This window comes from Salvia miltiorrhiza, chromosome 8 (genome assembly GCF_028751815.1).
Source record: "Salvia miltiorrhiza cultivar Shanhuang (shh) chromosome 8, IMPLAD_Smil_shh, whole genome shotgun sequence".
NCBI classification, from domain to species: Eukaryota; Viridiplantae; Streptophyta; class Magnoliopsida; order Lamiales; family Lamiaceae; genus Salvia; species Salvia miltiorrhiza.
In genome coordinates, this window is record NC_080394.1 from 34589235 (window position 1) to 34614875 (window position 25641).

Genomic DNA, 25641 nt, shown 5'->3' on the forward strand with positions numbered 1-25641 from the left:
GAACATATCAAATATAACTGACGAACATACGAATCTATTTAATTTATTAAAAAATACATCACTGCCAAGGATCGAACCCCATATCAAACCCGCGTTCATAAAAACTAATTGACATGTTTATCTATTGGATTGTTTATCAACTTTTCAACACATTTGAGCTTCTCAATAAAACCTAACCCTATATATATACTTATATATTTTACTTGTAATTTTAATTATTGTATTTTTTAAATTTAAATTTAATGAAATTTTAAAATTTTAAAATTTAATGGAGTATTTTTTTAATCTTAAAATAGTCTAGACAATTTTTTTTGATAGAATAAGAAAGAGACGACTCCATAGAAGCCTCTCTACTGGAGATGGTCTTGGTAATTTACATGGCTCCCACAAAATACAATCTACTAATCTGTTTCTTTCTTTTGTAGGTATACTGATTTTGTTTGCTCGGGCAATTTAGTCCATAGGTTTTCAAATGGATTCCACGCTGGCCGAACTCGGTCGGCACTAATCACAAACCAAACGTGCTAGTTATTTTATTTATTTATTTTTGACATAGCGAAACGTGCTAATTATTATTGGATCCTCCCGTCACCCGCGGCTAACCCTATAGTTTTCACTCATAGGCATAGGCATAGGCATAGCAAAACCCTTTAGGTGAAGGTGACTATAAAAGGTTTTCATCTCCCTCGCATTTCCTGCCACTCCGTTGCCAGGAGCCTCACGTAAATTCCAATCTACGAATGGAAGTTCTCCGTTTTGCCCCTACGCAATCGCCTCTCCGCCGCGCCACATTTCCCGGCAGAGACTTCACGGAGGCTTCCTCAGCCACTATCCCGAGCTGCTGCCGACCGAGATCTTCTGCGGTCGCCAGGCTGTCAAAGCCGGCGCCGGCGCCGACTTTACCGACCGTTGAGGAGCTCCATTTGGCTGCGCCTTTGTCTCCTCCTCCACCTCCGGCGCCGGAGAAGCCGTTGTTGGTGGTTCCGCCGAGCTCACTGCAGTGCGAGAGCGGGTATTTGGTGCCGAATAGGTATTCTGGCAGCTGTGCAGCTGGAGTCGGTTCATTGAATGCAATGGAATATCTGACTAGTATTCTGTCGTCGAAGGTGTATGACGTGGCGTATGAGTCGCCATTGCAGGTGGCGTCGAAGCTGTCGGAGAAGTTGGGAACCAACGTCTGGCTCAAAAGAGAGGATTTCCAGCCTGTATGTATTTAGTTTGATGTATATCTCGTTTCTTTGCGTAGGTAATTGTGTCCCTCATTTCGTTAAGCTATTGTTTGCGTGAAGCTTGTTTATTTATCATCTTTTGCGAGACATTGTTTTTTTCCCCTCAATTTTCTTCATCATATTTTCCAGTTTGAGTAATTTTTTCTGTTTTAGGCTTTTTAGCCAAACATCCAAAATTTGGTTGATTTTTGTGAAAACTTGGTGTCTTTCGTAGACACAGATTTCCACTGGGAAAAAGAAAGGGGGAAATGAAAACCAGGAGAAAGTGAAGTTACCTTTCTGTGTTACTAGAGATTTGACATTTGAGTAAAAGTATTGATAATCTGCTTTATAGGTTTTCTCGTTCAAGCTTCGTGGGGCTTATAATATGATGGCAAAGCTTTCAAGGGAACAACTTGAAAGAGGAGTGATATGTTCGTCAGCTGGAAATCATGCACAGGGCGTGGCATTATCTGCCCAGAAACTGGGATGCAATGCTGTGATTGTAATGCCCGTTACTACTCCAGAAATAAAGGTGGTGTGCTTATTCATAACCTTATCTTTATTTTTTCTAGAAATTTTGCATACATTTTCTAAATCTCTTCACTTGATAATGGCAGTGGAGATCGGTTGAAAGACTGGGGGGGACTGTAGTGCTTGTGGGGGATTCATATGATGAAGCCCAGGCTTTTGCCAAAAAGCAGGCTGAAGAGGAGGGCCGCACATTTGTTCCTCCCTTTGATCACCCTGATGTAATAATAGGGCAGGGAACAGTTGGCATGGAGATTGTGCGACAGATGAAAGGCCCGATAGAGGCAATATTTGTGCCTGTCGGTGGTGGTGGACTTATAGCTGGCATTGCTGCCTACGTAAAAAGGGTCTCTCCAGAAGTGAAAATTATTGGAGTGGAACCTTTTGATGCCAATGCAATGGCATTATCGTTGCACCATGGCCGGCGAGTAGCGTTGGATCAAGTGGGAGGTTTCGCTGATGGTGTAGCAGTCAGGGTCGTCGGTGAAGAGACTTTTCGTCTTTGCAGGGAACTGATAGATGGGGTTGTTCTTGTTAGCCGTGATGCTATTTGTGCATCAATAAAGGTCAGCTGCCTTTTCCTGGTTGCCTGGATTAAAATTCTGTTTTCCTTTTCTTTTCACATTCTTGATGCCTTAGTTCGGGACCTACTAGTTTTAGGTTGTATTTTACTTTTTTGGACAGCAGCATATATATATTCTAGCCAGTTATATTGTCTGGTAACTGCTCTCATGTTCTGGATAGCAGTATCTAATGAGGAAGCTATCAAGGGAATATATTATAGAGTTGATCCTTTTTAACAGTATCTCATTTGTTTTGTGCGTTCATAAAGATGACCTTTTTTATAGTTGTCTTGATTTTTGAATTAGAACTCAGCTACTTCTTCATTCTCATTTTGTTTTTTAGGAGCATTGCTCTTGTTGCTTTGTGTTTTCTCTTCTAGCCTCTTGGCATTATGCCATCCAGCCTTTGCCCTTGCTCAAGTAGTATTAGCAGGTCTTGGTTTTGCTTTTTGTTTTTTGCCTTTTGTTTTCTCCTCTAGGGTGCCGGGGGGATGCATTATGATTTTACCATTTGATATAATTCCGAGTTGTGAACAGATTAAGCTGGGGAAAATGTTGTAAAGTTGTATCCAGAATACTAGATAAACAAAAGATTGCAAAATGTCAATTGGGTACAACTTCTCTTCTTTCCATGCAGCAGTTGACACATTTGTAAGTGTCTTCTTATGGTTTTGCAATAATGACAGCCACTATGGTGTTTTTGGACTCGTGATACTTGTGACAGCTTAGTGGTTTTGCAGAAGTGATACATAATTCATGAATTCAGAAAACTAATTTTCATAGTCCACTTCACATTGTGTTTATCCCTAGAAATGCCTATTCAGACCGGAAACATCAACACTCTCTGTTTCTTTATTATTTACATGTGAGTCAGTGAATTTATAGCTGAGAATCACATTAGTATGCATAGTTTCATCTCTTAGTTACCCACTATTTTCGGGCCTGTCCTCAAGGTTGAAAAGTATCATGCCAATGAACCTCCTGCAACGTTAAATGTTGATAGAATACCTTCATCTTTGATATTGGGTTGTTAACTACTAACCATTAATCTACTATGTTGCAGAACATGTTTGAGGAGAAAAGGAGTATTTTAGAACCTGCAGGTGCCCTTTCCCTGGCTGGAGCTGAGGCTTATTGCAAGTACTATGGACTCAAGGGTGCTAATGTAGTAGCTGTGACAAGTGGCGCTAACATGAATTTTGATAGACTGAGATTGGTAACTGAACTAGCAGATGTCGGTAGACGCCGTGAAGCTGTATTGGCTACTTACATGCCAGAGGAACTGGGAAGCTTTAAGCGGTTCTGTGAGCTTGTGCGATTTTCTTTGTAATCTCTGTTGTCATTTCTATTATCACCATAACGTCCTCCTTTTTATTATTTGGATAGTGTTTGGTTGCAGGTCGGGCTTATGAATATCACTGAATTCAAATACAGATTCAATTCAGATAAAGAAAAAGCTTTAGTACTATACAGGCAAGGGATACATTTCACGTATTTCTGTTAATTTTAAAAAAAAATACGAACATTCTTTGCCTTCTTTAGACTACTATGCATGAGCAACTTATCTTGTTTACCCTTTTCTTTTTTGCTGTCTCTTTTATACAGTGTTGGTCTTCACACAGAAGCAGAACTTGATGCAATGGTGGAAAGACTGAAGCTGTCCCAACTACATACTATTAATCTCACAGAGAATGACTTGGTTAAAGATCATTTGCGACATCTGGTAAGGACACGTAAATTTATTAAAAGGAAATACTGTATTATTGGCTTGAGCTCACTTCAATCCACATGTTGACACCTGAATTTGAGTTTTGATATTTTCTGCGAAAGGCAGAAATGAAGTACCAATTATTTCCTTTGGAAGGATATGGTTGACCGTTGACGTTGATGGGATTCTCTTGGGAGAAATCCAAGATAAAAGTAACACACAATGTGAACAAATTCAGGAAACCTACTACCCAAAATATCTCACTCTTCTTTAACTTCTCTTTTAGATATTTGTTTTGAAACTTTACAACTGGTGGAATTGTTTGGCCTGAATGGCCAAATACTTCACTCGAGCAGTTCAGCAACAAGTTAAATATTCTGATTTCCCGCAGCTTCATTTGTGTGTCATCAGCTATGGAAAGAAGTACTTGTAGTTGTTGAAATGAAATAGAAGTTTCCAGTCGCTAGATATAGTATAAACAGTATTTTTTGTCAATGTAGCATGCAGCCTCTGTTTCTGTTTGACTGTTGGGCTTAATACAACTAGTGGCCACTTAGGTTTGGATGAAAAAAATGAGTACATCATACTTAACCTTTTCTCTATGTAATTCATTTTTGAATCTTTGGCAGATGGGTGGCCGATCAAATGTCAAAGATGAGCTACTGTGCCGCTTTGTTTTCCCTGAGAGGCCAGGTGCCTTAGTGAAGTTCTTAGACGCCCTTAGTCCACGCTGGAATATTAGTCTGTTCCATTACCGCGGACAGGTTATGATCTCCTCCAAACCGTCTCTTCACTGAATACATATGCATATGTTTGTCAATATCTTAGACGTATCCAATCTCCATTTCCTGCATCTCCACTGAAAACTTACCTCTGTGTTCCATCTTCAGGGGGAAACCGGTGCCAATGTGTTGGTTGGCATCCAAGTCTCCGATGCTGAGATGAGCGAGTTTCGGGAGCGTGCAAACAGTCTTGGCTACGAGTATGAAATGGAAAGCCAAAATGAAGCTTTCCCGCTTCTAATGCGGTGAAGGTGCGAGCGACTTATCTTTTAAGGGCTTATAAGTTGTCAGAAGTGTGTTATTGGAGCATGATCATGTATTTTAGTATATTCTGTGATGGTGCAAACATCAAGATATGGCCCAAGCAAATCTCAGTGCTCCATTTCTACTGAACATAGCATTTATATGTAATAGGATGCCCCCAACACTTGAACTGTTTAGAGTTGCATAATTTAGAAGAGTCTGATACGACTTGTTTCTTTTGTGTAATAATGTATCAAAATATGACAATGCAGTGATGCTATCCTGCTACTTAATTAAATTACTAGTGTAAGCTCTTCTGTTGTATTCCTGTGCATTCAATTTCCGCATCTCACTGATGTGCATGCCATAGTTCCACTTCTTGTATCTATCTTCTTCCAGACACAGGAAAAAAAAAAAAAAACTCTTCTTCAAGTCTGAACTACTAACATTTAGTACATACTGCCAATGAACTGGATCCGGTCGCAATTTAATGCTGTGTTGAAGTGGTATATGCTTACTTCTGAATTAAATGCAGATAAGTTCTTTTTTTTTTTGTTGAGATAAACGCAGATTAGATTTATTTGTCTTTTTTCCTGTCAGCCCCTCCAAACCCTTGTAATTATCTAGATGCAGTTATAAGGTGATAATATTTTGTAGCTTTCTGGTATGGGTTTTATACAAAACTTGCTTCTAGGAAAAGCTAATGTATGATGCAGATACGAAAATGTAAAGATTTGTGAAGAATAGTGTAAATTGCACGCCACATATTATGTAGTATATGACATCATAGTGTATATTCTAAAGAATGAGAGGACTTGTTAACTTTTTCTTTTTCGCGTATGAGTTGAGTATTCCTTGCGCGCTTTATTACTCCATCCATCCCATTTTAATAGATTCATTTTTTTTTAATTGTTCCAGACTTATTTTTTTATTTTAAATGAAAAAATCTATTTAAATGGTGTGGACCACACCATTTTTAAAAAGTAAACTTTTTTATTTTCATACCCAAAAGAAATGAGCCTATTAAAGTAGGACGGATAAAGTAATATATTTTAGTATTGTATAACGTAAAAACTCTTATGGGGATATATGCACGAGTATATTGAAAAAAATAATTACATTTATTTTTTAACACCTAATTATAAAGTATCGTTCACTTTAAAGAAAAGTATTATTATTAGAGTGATGCTAAATAGTTATATTGTGGCCATCTACAAATTATTTAAATAAAAAATAATAATTTATTTAACTTTGATGAAACAAAAATCAACATAATGAAGGAAAACGATAAGAACACGAGATTTACGTGATTTGATCACTAAGATCTATATCCACGAGTGGATTTTTCGGGGTTTCACTATGACTGAAGAGTTTACAATTTACAATGAGAGATTAATGAACCCAAAAAAATCTCCTAATCTAGTAATAAAACTCATATTTATAGGTACTAGAGTACACCTAAGGCCCTTAGGTCCATTAGCTAGCACTTGAGCCCATTAACTCAAGTAGGCTCAATCTTGTTCTGATCTCCGTCTTGTAATTGTGCTATCAGAGCTGGCGCAACATAGTTGGAAGGCAGAGCTGAACTTGCCAAGTCGAGATCTGGGCTAAGTTGCCACGATAACTCCCAATTAAAACTCAGAGTTGCACCAAATATTAATAATAACAATAATAATAATAAGAATAAAGAGAAATATTCCAACCATGTTCTGCACAGCGCTGGTGCGTATTTTACTCCTCATCAAATTTATTTTTTAAAATAAAAATAAAATTTAATTATTTTATTGTCTTCTTTACATTGTAGTTATTTTTTATAATTTTTTTATTAAAAATAAAATAAAAAATATAGAAGAAATTAAAAGAAATAAATATAATGCAAAAAATATAATAAGATAACTAAATTTTATTTTTATTTAAAAAAATAAAAATAAAATTAATTAAATTAATTTGTGGGCGACGAGAGCGTGGTTGCATAGATTTATTGTTATTATGAATAGTAATGAAGGAATGGCACGTTATCGGAATAATACAACTCAAAGTTTAGAGATGACACATGTTTGGTTAAACGAAGGTGGACAGTGGACTAAAATGATAAATGGTGAAAGGATGAATAGAGGTGAGGTGTGATGGTCTCAACTCTCAAGCATCTGAATGAAGGAATTGTCATCTCTGTTTTAGGTTCCAACTTCCAAGGCATGCGCATATACAAAGCAAATCCCTTCATGATGGACCCGTTTCTTCGTGTCATGCGTAATCATACACTTCGGAGGATTATGCACATAAAAGTACCGAATGATGTAATAAATATACACGTAAGAGCACCCTCAAAATATATATATATACACACACATGTAAGAGAATAATAATTTGAGTCCATACATAGAAAGGGTATTGGTCTATAAATACTTGCATTTTTTTTATTTTTTATTTGAACTCCAACTTTAAAATTTATTTATAAATATCTAAACTTTGTATTTTTTTTTATTTTACACTCAATTTTTTTTTACCCATAAATCGTTGGTGATATGGAAACTGGATTGAGAGGAAAGTTTGAAGTGCATAATGAAGCAGATACGTTTGTCATCAATATGAGATTAAGTTCGAGTATTTACAAGACGATAGCCCTATACAAAATTATCCAATATGATATAATAAAAAAAATTGATTAAAATAAAAAAATAAAAAAATTAACCAATTTTTGTGTAAGAAGACAATTTTGTCCTTGCCATATATTTTTCAATACAATCATGTCTCTCTATTTCCCTTGCTTATTTTTGTGTGTAGAAATTGAACCGAAACGATCCAAAAAAATGATTGAATCAATCATTTTCAGTTTAGTTCGACTAAAAAAATAAAAGTCAGTTCTCGATTAGATTTTCTAAAGAAAAAAACGATTAATATTCGGTTCAATTTTGATTTTCCTATTATGGGTCAGTCGGGAATCGAACCGAACATTACATACATATATTATACTCCCACTGTCTCTCAAACATCTTCCTCTTTTTCATTTCGGTCTGTCCCTAAAACATCTTCCTAACATACTTTTGAAAATAATTGCACTAACTATTACTCTTACAATCTTCACTTTTTGTGGGACTCATTCTCCATTCATCATATACACGACTAATTTTTATTAAAACATGTGTCACCCTCCCTTAGGAAGATGTTTGAGGGACGGAAGGAGTACATTTTTGTACTATATTCCCTACATGCCCCATAAATATGCATAGCTACTTTCGGCACGAATTTTAATGAAAAATTGTTTTGAGTAGTGATAGTGGAAAAATGATCCGACATTAAGGGTATTGTAAAGTAGATTGTGGGTAAATAATGTAAGTCACAAGGTAAAATTGTGAAAATTATGAGTGAGGTAGTATTCAAAAATAGAGTGTGCATAAATTTGGAGGACATACCAAAAATGAAAGGTATGCATAAATATGGGGGATAGAGGGAGTATAAATAATATATTATACACAAAATCTTGACCCACAAAAAAATCCTAATTGTCTCTCTCATTTGAGATTTGCGCGGTCACCCCACCCACAACCCACAAGCTTGACACAATACAGGAGCGACCATCAACTACCTCTCGTCTGTCCTCTAGTTACGGTGTTGCCTCTTCTCTCCATTTCCCTTCGGCTTTCGCAGTTTGAGCGCCCGCCACACGACCTTTCCTTCACCGTGTGGCAACCCTCCCCCTTCGACCTCCCCTTCGTAGCCACAACAAGTGTGCCACCCTCACACTTTTTTTTTCCTTCGCCGCCAACAAAAGTATTTTGAAAGGCCAAGTTGAAACATTCTTCATTTCATGCTTTAACAAGTAAACAAATCAAATCTTTTGTTTATTGTGGTTGGTTCTAATGTGATTCAAGAACGTTTTTGTTGCTTTTGACCTTATTTTCGTGTTGCTACATGATGCTATAACATAAATTCCTTAATTATTAGAGCAATTTTTCGACCTTAGTAATTTAGAATCAATGTGTGTGTTTTATAAGGATCGGTTCGGTTCGGTTCAAAAATTAACCAAAATCGATCGATTTTCATCAGTTCGATTTTGGTCGGTTTTTGAATCAATATCGGTTTAGCTCAATTTATATTATGCAACGGTCGGTTCAGTTTCAGTTATGAAAAAAGGGGATCGATTCAGTTCGATTTTGAATAGATGCTCAACCCTAGGCCTATCTACACTCATTCTTTATGTTTTAAAATTATAAGTTTTGATTCTTGCATCGTTCACACCAGCACCGCGGCCATCACCCTTCACTTTTGTCGGTAGTAAATTTTTCATTTGCGAGACCGATGATTGTTTAGTCTTATTTTTTGATGATTTTCTAGGTGTTTAGGTGTGCTATAGGTTTATATTTTGGTCTTGTTCACTCAAGAGTTGATTGATTTGAGCTTCTGTGCTAATTTTGTTGTATCGAAATTTGATGCTCTAATTGATTAATAAGTGGATAAATATGGAGTCAGAATTGAGTTGAAAACTTGAAGACGAATTGAAGCTGGTCTCAATAGGAGTTCGTGGGTAAAAAAGGATCCAAAGTCGGAATTAAAATGAGGGAGAACAGACCAAAACAAAAACACCGCGCAATCTAGTCCACGCGCGACCAGCGCCCACGCCCACGCCCAGAGTAGCCTGCTTGCGCGCCCTACTCCCCGCCAACGCACCCAACACTCAGCCAACACCTCCCTGGTCAATGCCCTTCACCCCGCGACCACGCCTCTGGCTGCCGGCGCGCCTTGCTGCTCCATGCGGTTGCGTTTGACCTCACGGTCGCACCTCTACCTCCTCGCGCGCTCTCTATCCTGCCAAGCACCCCCACGACCGCGTCTTAGGCCACAACCGTTGCTTTGTGCTTGCTTACTCTTTTTCAATTCCCAAAAGACTGTAACTTTACTCCGTGCCCGCTCCTTTGCCCGCGGTCGTAGCTTTCACTACTTTTGCCCATGTTTTAAATAGCTAACTTATTTTATTCTGAGGGCACGCCATTCTAGACAGATAGTTTCAAACACCATTCATCTTAGTTTAGGATTATTTTATTCGAAACACCATTCACCTAGAATAATTCAAATACAGTAGTCAGAGATTCTTGTTCCATTGTTTTGGATTATCATTACTATAAGTCAATTTCTTATTGCTCTTGATTAAACCAAGATTTATGATTTTACAGTATTTCTTATTTCTTTATTATGCTCTTGTCACATTAATTCTAGTTAATAATTATGTTTATTGCCTAGATAATTGATATCTTTTTTGCGTGTTAATTTTAGTGAATTATTGCTTTTCCTCTAGAACCCTAACTTAGAATTACACAAATTATTTATGCCTAGTTTAGATACTTATTTCATCTATTGCTTATTAATATTTGATATCTCACATAGATAATTTTATACGCTTTATTTTAATTATGCATTAGTTAATTGGAGTGTGAGTGTCAGACCTAACCTTTGTTTAGAGTGTTCAGTTTATTTTCTTGTTATATGTATGCAACACGAGTGAACGCCCTGCTTAGCTTTCCTTGATAGTACGACTTGGGTTAACTTAATTACTTCACGAGAATGACCTCGTACGATTGCGGATCAAATCAATAGGTGTTTTGAGTTGAGTTAACGATCACTGTATCAGTAGCATGAAGCTCCCAATCACCATCCTCGCTGCCAATTTTCCTTAGAAGACATCGGCGTAGAAATCACGATCAAATGAAGAATCATTGAGGTGTTCCTATATAGGCGATCACCGCTGCATATGGAGAGGAGCGCAATGGAGGGCACAATTAGTGGTAGCAGTGGCGGCGGTGGAACCAAGGGTAAAATGGTTGCTTCAACCCCACCATTGGACGCGGGGGCGCGCCTCTGGTGCATGATTATTTTACAGGACATTAATACCTCTTTGTGTTTCTTGTATTAGAAGGACTCTGTCACGTGTCGCGATTTTATATGTCGATATAAATAAAAATGTGTGGTTCAAATTTAGATGTATCTACTAAGGGGAGCTACATAATCTATTATATATATAGTTTTTAAGTTTTTTATGTGAAGGGTAAAATGATAAGTGTAGTTAATTTTTAATTTTTTTTAATCTTAATGGATAACTTTTATTTTTACTATTTTAATTTTGACATTTTTAAAGTCCACTTTATGAACTTTTATCACAAATTTTGATATTTTGAGTTGGGGATGAAGCAATGAGATTTGTACTCTAACTACTTATCTATATTCTATACCTGTTATAAAATAGCCTTGTTTTACAAGATTTAATTTGCATGTTATATCCCTCGTATATACTTAATTTAAGGTCAATTGTGTAATTTAATATACTATATATATATATATATATATAATAAAACTAAATATATATGATTTATGTTATATATTTTATAATATACTCTGTTGGGAAATAAAAAGAAATATCCTATCCTTAGTTTTGATGATCCCAAAACCCTTAGATTTTATTTTACTAGACTAGAATTCTTTTGAACTCAACTGTTGGAGTTCATTTTTCTAGTATAGACTGAAGAGGCAAAGGCTGGAGACCGAATGACTGAAGACCAAAGGACTGAAGTTGCAAAAACTGAACACCATACACTGAAGATTGAAGTCCACCTGGAGTAAATGCTGAATTTAATGAAGGACCTGCACTGAAGTACAAGTGTTAGGGAAACACGTAAGTACACCTGATCAGTCGAAGCATTCAATGTTACTGAAGTTATGATTCAGAAGGAAATCTCATACTGATAGTGCAGATACGGACTGATATTGGAGTTAAGTATAATTCACTCGGTTTTAACAAAAGATAAGATGAAGACTTTCAGTACACGCCACATTTATTGCAAAGGACAGTGCATTTAATGCGAAGATATGGTGAATCGTCCTTAATCCTACAGAGTTTCCCTTACCGTGTTACTTTATCCTGTAACACCATCTCCTATATAAGAAAGACCATACCTCTTTCGGCAGTAAAGGAGATAGAGGACATAGACCCTGAGCCAGATTTGAAATTATGAGTCAAACGATAGATATTGTTGATGGATCTCCTCCAACTGATCCATTCCCCAAAATCTACCTATAAATAGAGCTCAAGGAACAACCTCCTACCTCATCGATGCAAAGACATATGCTGAAGCTCTGCCAAATTCTAGACTCGACTTTCCTTAGAAAAATATTTGAATCGAAGAAGAGAATACTCATTGTTGTAAATATCAATCTATCTGATATACAAAAATTCTCTTAGTGCATCTAGGCAAATATTCTTTCATCCTTAGCCTAGACCTTAATTACTTGAGAACCTGATCTCAGTATTCTTAGTTGGAGATTTAAATCCCTTTACTAAAAGAGTGAAAAGAGTGTTTGAGAGAGACAGAGTTCGAGACAGTTGTCTGAACTCAGAGTTTCTTAGCCTCTGCAAGCTAGACGAGTGTTGTCTTAGCAACTGCGAGTTAAGAAGAAGAAGTCCAACCTAGTGTGTTGGCTCTGAAACAAGTGTTTCAGAACTATGGTTTGTTGTGCACCCGCAAGCACAAACATAGTGATTGTCAGTGTGATCGACTGACCATGGACGTAGGAACTTATTTTCCGAACCACATAAAATTCTATGTGTTCGTTATTGCTTTCAGTATTTACTTTATATATTTGTACACAAATATTACTCACTGAAACTGATAAGTAGAAAAGAGAAACCCTAAACTGACAACGTGATTCACTAAAAGGTTATTTCTTAAAAATCATTTCCGCTCTGAGTGTTATCAGTCTAACTGACAAATCTTTGGATAGTTAGTAAGATTTATAACACTTCTCTGATCCTTTAACTGAAAAGACTGAAACCCTACGTGAACTATCAGTTTGTTGACACGTTCTTCTTACTGTATGTTGGGAACCTTGTTGAATATCCTAACCCTTGTTTTGATGATACCAAAATTCATAGGACTTAACTGTAATAGACTAGAATTGTTTTGAACTCAAGTGTTAGAGTTCGTTTCTAGTTTAGCTTGCGGTGTCGAAGACTGAAGATTGAAGACTGAAGAACGAAGGACTGAAGACTGAAGACTGCAGATACCAACTGAAGTATCAGTTGAAGAATCAGTTGAAGACTGATTACTTAATGCGCGCAAAAGGACTGATACTAAAGTCAAGTATCAGTTGAACATTCCTCCTAGGACTGATCTTCCAACGTTCAGAGGAAGCCACGTACGCACAAGTACAACCGCATTAAATGCAAAGATCTCGGAATATCTTTATCTCTGCAGAGGTCATTCCTATCTGGTGGTTACTTTTCAGAGACGTCACATCTCCTGTCCATCAAAGAGAGCCGTTTCCACCCAGACAAGGAACCTCGAAGATTGAAGCCTTAGTCCAAATTCGAATTGCTCTCCAACGGAAGAAATCTTGAGGACGATCTACGCCAACGGATCTATTCAAGAGTTCTCCTACAAATAGCGCTCGAGGATCACTTAAACCTTCACCGATTCAACGACATAAGCTGAAGCTCTGCCGAAATTGCTACTCAGCCTAAAGCTCAACCGCCTCAAAGCTTGAATCGAATAAGAGAATTCCAAAGCCAAAATCAGTCACTGCTGATTACATACATTCTCTTAGACCCTAGGCATATATCTGTTTACCCAGAAGCTAAAGGTCAAACTTGCTTCAAAGAACTTGTTCTTTGTAAGTATAGTTGGCACTCGTTCAAACCTTCCCCCCATAAGAGTGTTTGAGTGGTTCCGAGTTCAGGAAGGTACTCTGAACTCTGAGTGAGAAGTCTTGGCACGAGTTGTGCTGAGCAGGGAAATCCTACGTGAGTGTAGCGTGGGTACTGAAGAAGGGCTTTCTTCAGTTTACGGTTGTGTGCACCAGGCAAGCACACGGGTTCGGTTTGCAGTGCACCCGTCAAGCACTTGCAGAGTGGATTGTTGGTCTGATCAACCAACCGTGGATGTAGGAAAGGGTTTTTCCGAACCACGTAAAAGTCTCTGTGTTGTTTACAGCTTTCAGTTTTACATTCTTACTTGTGCTATTTCCATTGATAAACTGAACACTGACTAACAGCAAAGAGAAACCTTAACCAACAACTTTCTCTTTGTGCTTGCTATCTGTTTTATCTGCTGTTATCTGTTCTCTCTTTTTTTATGGAGACTAACCACAACAGATTATCTTCTCTACCTATGCTTAGTATTGAAAAATACGACATATGGAAGTTTCAGCTTGAAAGCTTCCTCACCGCCCTAACATTGCCGAATGTGGGAAGTCATCACCAGCGGACCGATCACCATCACCGAAACTGTCAAAAGGGTTCCTGTTGGTCCACAACAAGATCCTTACGATGAGGTCCAGCCCAAGCAAAAAGCAGACTTCACCACCAAAGAAAGGAAGCAAGATGAGCTTGACAACCTCGCCAAAAGCATCATCTCTAGCACCGTTCCCGACAAGCATGTCATGAAGATCATCAAGTGCGGAACTGCAAAGGAGATGTGGGACATTCTGGAAATAATGTGCGTAGGTTCTGAGGAAATCAAGGAGAATAAGCTATCCATAGCTTGCCAAAAGTTCGACTCCTTCCTCATGCTCAAGAATGAATCTGTCGAGGAAATGGAACAAAGATTCAATCAAATCTTGAATGAAGTTCAATCCATTTCCAAAGACAAATACACTCAACGAGAAATCAACCTGAAGATTCTTCGAGCACTGCCACGTGGAGAATGGCAGATCTACTCAGTCGCTCATCAGCATAAGCCAGGATTCAGTCAGCTCCCGACAAACAAGCTTTTCTCCAATCTCATGGCAAATGAGTTCGACCTTCTAAGAAATCTTGGAAACAAGAAGGCTGGAGGATCAGACGAAGATGATCCATCAACCTCAAGAGGAGTTGCACTGAAGGCCTCAACAAGAGAAGGCAAGAAGCAGATCAAGGAGCCAACGGAACTCAACCCAGAGGACTTCTTCAGTCAATATGCTTTGTTGACTGAAAGATTCAACAAGATGGAGTCCAAGTTTCCGGAAGTACAGAAGGTTCCACAAGCAGCACTACAAAGGAAAAGAAAGAGAAAGCAACTCCAGACATTCCACAGATCGAAGCGGGGAAAGGAAGTCAGCCGCTCACGACATCAAAGACATGGAATGCTTTGGATGTAGAAAGAAAGGGCACTTTCGACATGAATGCCCTGATCTGACTCCAGCTGAGCGCAGAGAACTGAAAGCTAAGAGAGATCGTAGCCTTTCGAAGAAGAAAGCGATGGTTGCTGACGATGCTGATTCTTCCAAAGACACATCAGAATCATCCGACTTCGACAGTTCCAGCTCAGACGATGAGAGCCGAGCCCTGCTGGCCAATGAATCAGAAAGCGTGGCTGACAACAGCTACGACAATGGAATGAATGGCTCAGAGGTAATCTCTCATTCAAAAAATCCTTATACTGATAACTTCCTGATGCTTTCAGGAGACCACTCAGAATCTGGAGGTAGCTCATCCGATGAAACTGACGAGTTTGATCAGCTCATGACTGATCACTGTCAGCTGAGGAAAATGTTCGAAGATCTCCTCAAGCAGAATCAGAAAATGGACAAGGAGATCAATGATGAACGAGCTAAGAATCAGACAATCATCTACTTTCTGGATGAAACGTGTCTTGATCAGCTAATCATGGAGAACAGCCGACTGGAAAAAAAGCTCAGAATATCCAACTCAGAATGTGAGAGAGGTTCTCATGAGATCAAGAGGCTCAATCACAAGCTGGAAGAAACAGTCAAGAACTGCATGATGCAGTCTCCCATGATGAGCAACTTTCCATCGAAAGGCCTTGTTAAAAGCATCGGAGGAAAGGTTGCAGCTGACAAAGGAAATGATGTCATGATCATTTCGAAGGACGATCCTTCTGAAATCACAACATCAGAAGAATCAAGAGATCATGACATGGATGAAGTTCGCAAACGCAGACTGATGGCTAGATCAAATGTTCCACCTCCACGGAGCTACAGACGAGCAAAGGAGGCCCCCAACCAGATCATCTTACTGAGAAGACTAGAAAGCAGATTTCAGTCAAAGATCGGGGAAGGAACATCAGGAGTCAAGAAGAATCTTCCTCATCAATCCAGGGGGAAGAAAGGCCACATCAGTCAGAGACTGACTTCAGTTCAGTTTCAGAAGGAACAACATGCATGGAGACCAAGCAATGCTGAGTCCAGACAAGCCAAGCGACATCCACGACAACAAGCAACTGGACATCAGTCAAGTCTCCATAAGTCTGCAAAGACTCGAGTATCTCAAGGAAGATACTTCGCCGAGCAAAGAAGACCTCAACCACTCATCAGACAGAACTGCTACAAGAGTGAGGCCTTCAAAAGGATTTCTCAACAGAAGAATGCTCGTGTGCCAGCTGAAGCGCCAACGACGACAATCAGACAATCAACAAAGCGCAAGAGATCAGCCAGACCAATTCTGAAGCAGATATGTGTTCCAAAGGGAACTCGAGCTAACATCAAAGGACCCAAAGCTTGATTGGGTGCCTGAAGCAACTCTTCCTTGCAGGTCAATGTCAGGAAACACAAAAAGAAGGAAGAGGTTAAAGCTTCAATCAGAACGTGGTATCTGGATAATGGCTGTTCGAAGCACATGACGGGCTACAAAGAATATCTATCTCAGTATGTTGAGAAAGCTGGATCCAAAGTTGCATTCGGAGACAACTCAATCGGAGAAACAAAAGGCTACGGTGTGCTCAACATGGGTAACGCCAGTATCAGTAATGTTAGCTTTGTTTCTGGTCTTAAACATAATCTGTTGTCTGTGAATCAATTTTGTGATAGTGGTTTCACAGTGAAGATCAAGAAGGATGAATTCACTATTAGAAACAATCAAAAGAAGGTGGTTCTGAAAGGATTCAGACAAGGGAGTCTCTACGTCGTTTCTTGGGAAGACAGCCCACCAGAAACATGCCTCATCAGCAGAGCTCAACTGGCTATGGCACAAGAGACTCAACCATCTCAACTTCAAGACGATCAACAAACTTGCTAAACATCAACTGGTAGAAGGCCTTCCTTCTATTGTGTTCCAGAAGAAGCAAGAATGTGAAGCATGCCAAAGAGGAAAGCAGACGCGGATGTCATTCAAGTCAAAGTCAGGACACTCCTCTGAAAGGATTCTGCATCTACTTCACATGGATCTGTTTGGCCCGATCACTCCAAGAAGCTACAACGGTAGGAAGTACACCTTAGTAGTTGTGGATGATTATTCACGATATACTTGGGATATCTTTCTCTTCAAGAAGAAAGAGACGCTGGAGGAACTGCCAAAGCTGCTGAGAAGACTGAGCGTTGAAAAGGAAGTCAACATCATCAGCATCAGATCAGATCGTGGGAGTGAGTTCCTCAATACTGTCATTCGTAAGTATTGTGACGAACAAGGAATCAGTCATCAAACTTCTGCAGCAAGAACTCCACAGCAGAACGGAGTTGCAGAAAGAAGAAACCGGTCTCTAAAGGAAGCAGCAAGGACGATGCTAGCCGAATCAAAACTCCCCTTGAAGTTTTGGGCCGAAGCAGTCAACAACGCATGCTACACGCAGAATCGCTCCTTCCTCACTCAGAGACATGGAAGAACTCCATACGAGCTATGGAAGAACAGAAAGCCATCGATTGCCTACTTTCATGCTTTCAGTTCTAAGTGTTTCATACACAACAATGATAAGAAGAGGTTAAACACTTTCGATAGCAAGACTGATCCAGGAGTCTTTCTTGGATACTCTGGAACAGAACGTTCAAGCAAAGCCTATCGAGTGTTTAATTCTCAAACTCTTTGTGTTGAAGAAACACCTCATGTGATCTTTGATGAATCTACAGATGGTTTCAGGGAACAAGAAGCTGAAAAGTGTGTTCAGAACACTGAAGGTTCTAAAGCTGAAATCCACAACACCGAGCCCTCTACTATCTTGGTGTGGGGACCAGGCAAAGATGAAGATACTGAGATACTTCAGTATCAAAAGATCAGCCAAAGGTCTGAAGTTCAGACTGGAGCCAATGCAGATAGCATCAGTCAAGGGGGAACTCCAGTTGCTGAAGATCGAGTTGAACGTGCAGAAGCAGCTCCAGCTCAACTCTCCCCTGCTTCAGAAGGTGCTCAACACCTCAGAACCATTCTGACCGAAGAATCCCCACCATCTCCAGAAGAGATCAAGAAGTATCGAAGATGGTTTGAACTCCACTCAAAGGAGAACATCATTGGAGAACCATCAGATGGCGTCAAGACTCGGAGATCAATGTGCAACCTCGTCTTCGACATCAATCAGAACTGCATCAACGAAGATAAGAATTTCAGCTGTTTCTTATCATCTACAGAGCCCTAAGGATATTGAAGAAGCTCTGAAGTCTACTCAGTGGGTCATCGCAATGCTAGAAGAACTCAATGAATTCAACCGGAATTCAGTTTGGGAGCTTGTGGATCGACCAGACGATGCAAAGGTGATTGGATTGAAATGGATTTTCAAGAACAAGGAAGACGAAGAAGGAAACGTTGTGAGAAACAAAGCAAGGCTTGTAGCTAAAGGATACAGTCAAGAAGAAGTAATCGACTACGACAAGACGTTCGCTCCAGTTGCCAGATTGGAAGCAATCAGACTCTTCTTAGCCTTCGCAGCTCACAAAGGTTTCAAGGTACACCAAATGGATGTCAAGTGTGCATTTCTCAACGGAGTGCTCTCAGATGAAGTCTATGTAGAACAACCTCCAGGGTTTGAGGTTGCTGGACCAGAAAAGGTGTACAAGCTGAAGAAAGCGCTCTATGGATTGAAGCAAGCACCAAGAGCGTGGTATGATACTCTCTCGGAGTATCTTATTGAACAAGGTTTCAAGAAAAGATCTGTGGACAGAACTCTGTTCACTCTCAAAGAAGGAGAAGATCTCTTGCTTCTTCAGATTTATGTCGATGACATAATTTTCGGATCCAAATCCGAACGCATGTGCAAGAAGTTTGCTGACATCATGACCAACAAATTTCAAATGTCCATGATAGGAGAAATGAATTTCTTTCTCGGATTGCAAGTCAAGCAGACGAACGAAGGAATACTGATCAGTCAGTCCAAGTACGCCAAGGAACTGATAGCCAAGTTCGGTATTCAGCACATGAAATCAGTCAAGATCCCAATGAACACAAACTGGAAAGTTGATCCAGGTTCAGAAGGAAACTCTGTCTCCTCGAAGAAGTACAGAGAAATCATTAGATCTTTGCTGTATTTGATTGCGAGCAGACCAGACATCGCATTTGCAGTCGGGGTATGTGCAAGATATCAATCAGATCCAAAGGAAGCTCATTTGGATGCAGCAAAGCGGATTCTGAGATATCTCAAAGGCACGCCCAACTTATGATTGTGGTATCCAGCAGACGATGACATCAAGCTCACCGGATATTCAGATTCAGACTTCGGTGGATGCAAGCTTCGCAAATCAACCTCCGGAACATGTCAATTCCTAGGCAACAAGCTCATCTATTGGTTTTCAAAGAAGCAGACTTCAGTCGCCACCTCTACAACTGAAGCTGAATATGTTGCTGCCGGAAGCTGCTGCTCACAAATCCTGTGGTTAGTCCATCAACTAAAGGACTATGGGATCGACGAAAAGGAAGTTCCTATCTATTGCGACAGCTCCAGTGCTATTGCAATCTCCCAGAATCCAGTTCATCACACCAGAGTGAAGCATATTGCTATTCGACATCACTTCATCCGTGATCATGTCGAAAAGAAGGATATCTCTGTGGAATGGATTCCCACTGATATTCAGAGAGTGGACCTGCTGACCAAGGCTCTTCCAGAAGAGAGGTTCAACGATCTATGTGGAAAGATCGGCCTCATCAACCCCTGAAGAGTGATGCTGTGTTTGAAGACTTTCTCAAACAGTCATGCTGACTGGTGGTCAACCAACTGCTGATTCTACGATCGCCGACGTGGAAAGCAATGAAGTCCGAGCGCTCATCTGAAGAAGAAGTCATCCTGATGAATCAACCAGGATCAAGTGGTATCAACTGACTACAATGTTCAGTTGATCAGTAAGTAATTTAGATGTTTACTTTTTAAATCAGTTATTTCAGTTATGAGCTTTGAGTTTTTAGTTCAAAATCTTTTCTCTAACTGATCAGTTTCTTTCAAAAACTTTAACTGATTGTTGGAAAATGGAATATCCGAGAAGGACAAGAGTTTTAAAAGGAAAAATCTGTTTTGATTGAACTTGTCCTGATCTTTTACCAAAAATCTTTCCAACCTCTTTGCCTCTGCAATAAAATTTCTTGAAAAGCTCATTGACATGACAGAATGCAATGATGCCTTTCAACTTTTTGAAGACACAGTCCCTCGCAGTGACGGCGGACGTGAATTTTTCTTCAAAAGCATTTTAGGCACAGTTTTCGAAAAACTTTTTCATCTTCTTACATGGTTCACATCTTGTCTATTTATACCATGTTGTCTTCACGAGTTTTCTGCATCAACTAACAACTCTCCACAGCCTTCACTGTGAGAAAAACTTTCAATCTTTCCAAAGTTGCGGAGAAAAATTGTTCCGACTAAAGGAGAAATCTATGACTGCAAAGTCATGGAGTGGAAGAATGACGCTCACACACCTGGTCTTCACCGGACCCTTCCACTGGATCTCAACGTCTCTCCGACGTCAAAGTTTGCTCTACCCTCACTTGTATCCAGCGAAGCGAGTGTCTTCTATCCTCATGCCCGGTGCATCGGCTTGAAGTACCTGTCTGAAATAGGACAGACTTCATTGCCCTCTCCGAAAGGCCTCTCGCCTTTCATGGAGCTTCGATGCGAAGCAACAACAATGAGCAGGAGCTCGTTGTCAACCGGCGCAACATCGACAGTGTCTATCCTCACGATAGCCACTGATTCGATTTTCCTTTCCCACACACTTCTCCTCATATGCCTCTTTCTCTTCACCATCAACCCTCTCCTCAACCTCCTTTGGTTTGCATGATTGCTCTTCTTCCCAGTCTCGAGAGCCATGCAAACCTAATCCCACCCCTTTCTTCGTCTCCTTCATCCCCTCTCCCCTCACTCTTTATTTTTTTTTCTAAACCCTTCGCGTTCTCCATTTACCTCTGACCCTCAGCATCTTTCTCTGGACCATTCTGCGATTCTGTTTCCACGCAATGGTCTTAGCTTCATCCTTCAGTCAAAATCCCACCTTTTTGATGTTGCCAAAAAGGGGGGAAATTCTTAAGAGACTTATTCTCAAAAGACTGAAGACGATCAAGCAAAATAATCATCCTATTTCATCCGATGATCATGAGGACGATTAGCCAAGATGATAAGACCTCAAATCAACGGAAAACAAGTGAGAGTGGAACAAGCTTAGGAACATGAAGACACGAAGACAGAAGATGAAGATCAAGAAGTTCAAGGCGCAGCCAAGCAGACTGCTGGAGTCCATGGGTTTCCCATGTTGTTTTTGTTTTTCTTTTTACTCCATTGTAAGTCCTGCTCTGTACCTAGACTGATGACTTATCAGTCTTTTATTAATGAAAAGAACTTCTTTTTTATCTCAACCTGAAGACAATGACTCTTTGTCCAGACTCTGATTATGGTTTTTCTGTCTTCTCCTTGTTCTGTTTTAGAACTGTTTTCGTTCTTAAATCTAAGTACAAATTTTTAGGTTCTATTGTTAAGGGGGAACTGTTTTCACCCCAGTTTTAGAACTTGTACTGTGAGTTCAGTCTTTCTGTTGTCTAGAACTGCTGTGTGATTTTGGCATCATCAAAAAGGGGGAAATTGTTGGGAACCTTGTTGAATATCCTAACCTTTTGTTTTGATGATACCAAAATTCATAGGACTTAACTGTAATAGACTAGAATTGTTTTGAACTCAAGTGTTAGAGTTCGTTTCTAGTTTAGCTTGCGGTGTCGAAGACTGAAGACTGAAGACTGAAGAACGAAGGACTGAAGACTGAAGACTGCAGATACCAACTGAAGTATCAGTTGAAGAATCAGTTGAAGACTGATTACTTAATGCGCGCAAAAGGACTGATACTAAAGTCAAGTATCAGTTGAACATTCCTCCTAGGACTGATCTTCCAACGTTCAGAGGAAGCCACGTACGCACAAGTACAGTCGCATTAAATGCAGAGATCTCGGAATATCTTTATCTCTGCAGAGGTCATTCCTATCTGGTGGTTACTTTTTAGAGACGTCACATCTCTTGTCCATCAAAGAGAGCCGTTTCCACCCAGACAAGGAACCTCGAAGATTGAAGCCTTAGTCCAAATTCGAATTGCTCTCCAACGGAAGAAATCTTGAGGACGATCTACGCCAACGGATCTATTCAAGAGTTCTCCTACAAATAGCGCTCGAGGATCACTTAAACCTTCACCGATTCAACGACATAAGCTGAAGCTCTGCCGAAATTGCTACTCAGCCTAAAGCTCAACCGCCTCAAAGCTTGAATCGAAGAAGAGAATTCCAAAGCCAAAATCAGTCACTGCTGATTACACACATTCTCTTAGACCCTAGGCATATATCTGTTTACCCAGAAGCCAAAGGTCAAACTTGCTTCAAAGAACTTGTTCTTTGTAAGTATAGTTGGCACTCGTTCAAACCTCCCCCCCATAAGAGTGTTTGAGTGGTTAGGAGTTCAGGAAGGTACTCTGAACTCTGAGTGAGAAGTCTTGGCACGAGTTGTGCTGAGCAGGGAAATCCTACGTGAGTGTAGCGTGGGTACTGAAGATGCAAATGCTAGTTTAACAATAAACAACAACCTTCGCTATCAACTCTTTGACTTCATACAACGAACAATATAATTAAAACGTGAAGATGAAGATCCAACAAAAGAATATTTTCGTGCGTTAGAATTTGAACTACTATCATCAATAATAATAGGTTCCATGGTATTTTCAGCATCATCAGCAAGACTATCTTCATGATTCTCAATAATATCAGATGACGAAGCACATTCATGACCTGCAAATATAAATAGCAAAAATTGTAATTTTGTTAACAACTGCATTTAGATTTAACAAATTTACCAAGCATACTAAGTCAATCATAAATTTAAGAAATCACATACTCATGCAGCAAAATATGTATATAATAATACTGCTAGTGAGAAATATCACAATTAATTTGAGTAAACTAATATTTTATATAATTTAAATATAAATTTAAAATATCACAAATAAATATAATAGTTTATAATGGATAAAAAAAATTAAACAATAGTTATAGTTATATACTTTAATGTACAAATAATGTTAAAATTAATTAAAATATCACAAAATCATATGATACGCGCGCGCACGTGACATACACACATATGTAATGTTAATATCTCTAAACAATCATATTATTTAATAAAAGATTAATGTTAGCCACATAAATAAAATTATATTAAATATAATAAAATTTTGCGTAAATATACTTTACTTTTAATGAAAATATAAATAAATAAAATTTAAAAAGTATAATTGAAAAAAATTTAAATAAAAAACCTAACAACAAACAAATTAACTCAAACGGTCAAACCTACACCACCACCCTACCCCACCACTCCACCCCAAAAACAACCACACAAATTTGTCTTCCCCACGTTTCCCCATCCCCCAGCCGTGCCCGCAAATTTCCTTCACTTCCCCTGCCACTTAATCACAAGTCAATTTTTCTTTTTTGGATCAGTCACAAGTCAATTTTACTAAAAAATGTTTTAAAATAATGTAAAACTACAAAAAAAAGTACTTAGCAAATATTGTATAATTAACATATTTAAAAATTAAATATGCTATAACTAATACTCCTTGATGCATTTATTTTTGGCACGAGAATTAAGAAATTGTAGATTAATATTTTAAGTGTGTAGGTAATAAAGTAAAAAAGTGATAAAGTAGAAAAGTTTGTAGATAATAATTAAAGTGATAAAATAGGTAATTAAGAATCCTTATTTTTTAACTAATTGTTACTATATTTAGAAATACATCAAGATTTGTGGGATGAATGGAGTACATACTTGTATAAGAAATATAATATACAACTAAATTACAAATTATAGATTTAGATCTTCATAAAAAAAGAAACTCAAATCAACAGTCTAGAAGTTGAAATTAGTAAATATTAGTAAATAATATAAGATGCATTATCCGAAAGTGGTTCTACACATCCAATAAAGCATTCTAAATTATATTTACATATTATACTCATATTAATATTTATGACATGATATAAAGAATTCTAATATTATTTACTAACGAGAAATTGCAAACATTTATTCCCTCCGTCCGCGATATTGTTTCCACATTTGTCATTTTGATATGTCCGCGATATTTTTTCCACTTTCATTTATAGAAGTAGGATCCACAAACTTCCACTCACAATAATAGTGAAACCCAAACTCCATTAATTACAATATCCGCTATTATCTATTCACCATTTTTTAAAAAATTTGCGTCGTCCACAATTTGAAAACCACATCGCAGATAGAGGGAGTATAATTTAAATCCAAATGTGTAGCTCCTTATTTTTAAATCCAACTGGATACATGTTCATAATTTAACTCCATGTAGAATTCCCTATTTTAATACAAAAATAGGTACACATTTTTATATATGAGTTAAATACAATTAATAACTCAATTGGAGAGAAAGAATATAAATATCAGTTTCTAAACAATTTAGAATACATTGAGCCAATTACTTCACAAACATATCAATTCACATAAAAACCATTCGAGCATCCACAATGGTGACTCGTTCTTCATTACTCGAATAAGGGAGAGATCAAGTAAGTCCACTGTGGATTGGCATAGACTCGAGTATTATTCGATTTTTTGAGTAAGGCTCATTCTCCCTATTGTGGAGTGCGTGTAGTGCACGCTTTAATTAAAATAAAAATAAAAAGTTAAATTCAAATTTTTTAAATGGTCACATTATTACTTTCCACCTCTGATTCCAATTTCTCACCTATTTTACCCAAATTCGAATTAATATAGCAAATGGAACTTGAATTGGAGTAACAGTTTTGGTGGCAATTTTGGTTGAATTAATATAGCAAATCGGTATTTTTACTCAAATTTGCATATATTAATAATTTTAGGCTATGTTTTTAAATTTTTAAGTTTTATGTAATTTTTTTATATAATTTATAGGTTTTTAAAATTAATGCAATTTTAATTTGAAGTAAATTGTGTTATTTAAATTTGTACAATTAAAATTAAATGAAAAATATAAAATTAAAACTAAAAAGAATGAGTCATTCCATTGTGGGCTCCTTACTTAGAAATGATCCCCTACTCTATAGAGTAAACTGTAAAGAGAGCTTACTCAATCACTCACTATGGATGCTCTTAATTCAATCAATAAATTGAAGAAAAAATATAGAAAAATAAATTTATTAGAGCAAACTCCATGAACTCCACTAAATAAAAGTGTAATTTTTTTTTTGTTTGGGCCACACTTAAGAGGAAAGTCCGAACTAATTTTCGAACCCAACTAAATATATTATCCTACTATTTATTAACATTTTAATATATGGCAGATATAGAGTATACAACATTCAATATAAAAGCTATTTTCGAGAGCCCCAACCACAATATTTATTATTCAATAAACACAGCATAATATAAATGCAGAGAGGCATTCATTTTTAGGGTTTC

The 25641-nt window shown here is 38.2% G+C and overlaps 1 protein-coding gene across 1 annotated transcript; it reads left to right on the forward strand.

Moving 5' to 3' along the window:
* The first annotated feature begins 440 nt into the window (after window positions 1-440).
* On the forward strand, window positions 441-5359 carry LOC130997888 (threonine dehydratase 1 biosynthetic, chloroplastic-like). The gene is made up of 8 exons (XM_057923320.1): window positions 441-1205; window positions 1564-1743; window positions 1829-2305; window positions 3366-3614; window positions 3702-3775; window positions 3908-4025; window positions 4640-4774; window positions 4901-5359. The coding sequence occupies exons 1-8, from the start codon at window positions 741-743 to the stop codon at window positions 5039-5041; spliced, it is 1839 nt and encodes a 612-aa protein (XP_057779303.1). The 5' UTR covers window positions 441-740; the 3' UTR covers window positions 5042-5359.
* Window positions 5360-25641: the final 20282 nt, after the last annotated feature.

Coding starts and splice junctions, on each gene's coding strand:
- LOC130997888 (XM_057923320.1), top strand. CDS start 741: ATGGAAGTTCTCCGTTTTGCCCCTACGCAATCGCCTCTCCGCCGCGCC. Junction 1,206..1,563: donor AAAGAGAGGATTTCCAGCCT/GTATGTATTTAG, acceptor TCTGCTTTATAG/GTTTTCTCGTTCAAGCTTCG. Junction 3,776..3,907: donor AAAGCTTTAGTACTATACAG/GCAAGGGATACA, acceptor TCTTTTATACAG/TGTTGGTCTTCACACAGAAG.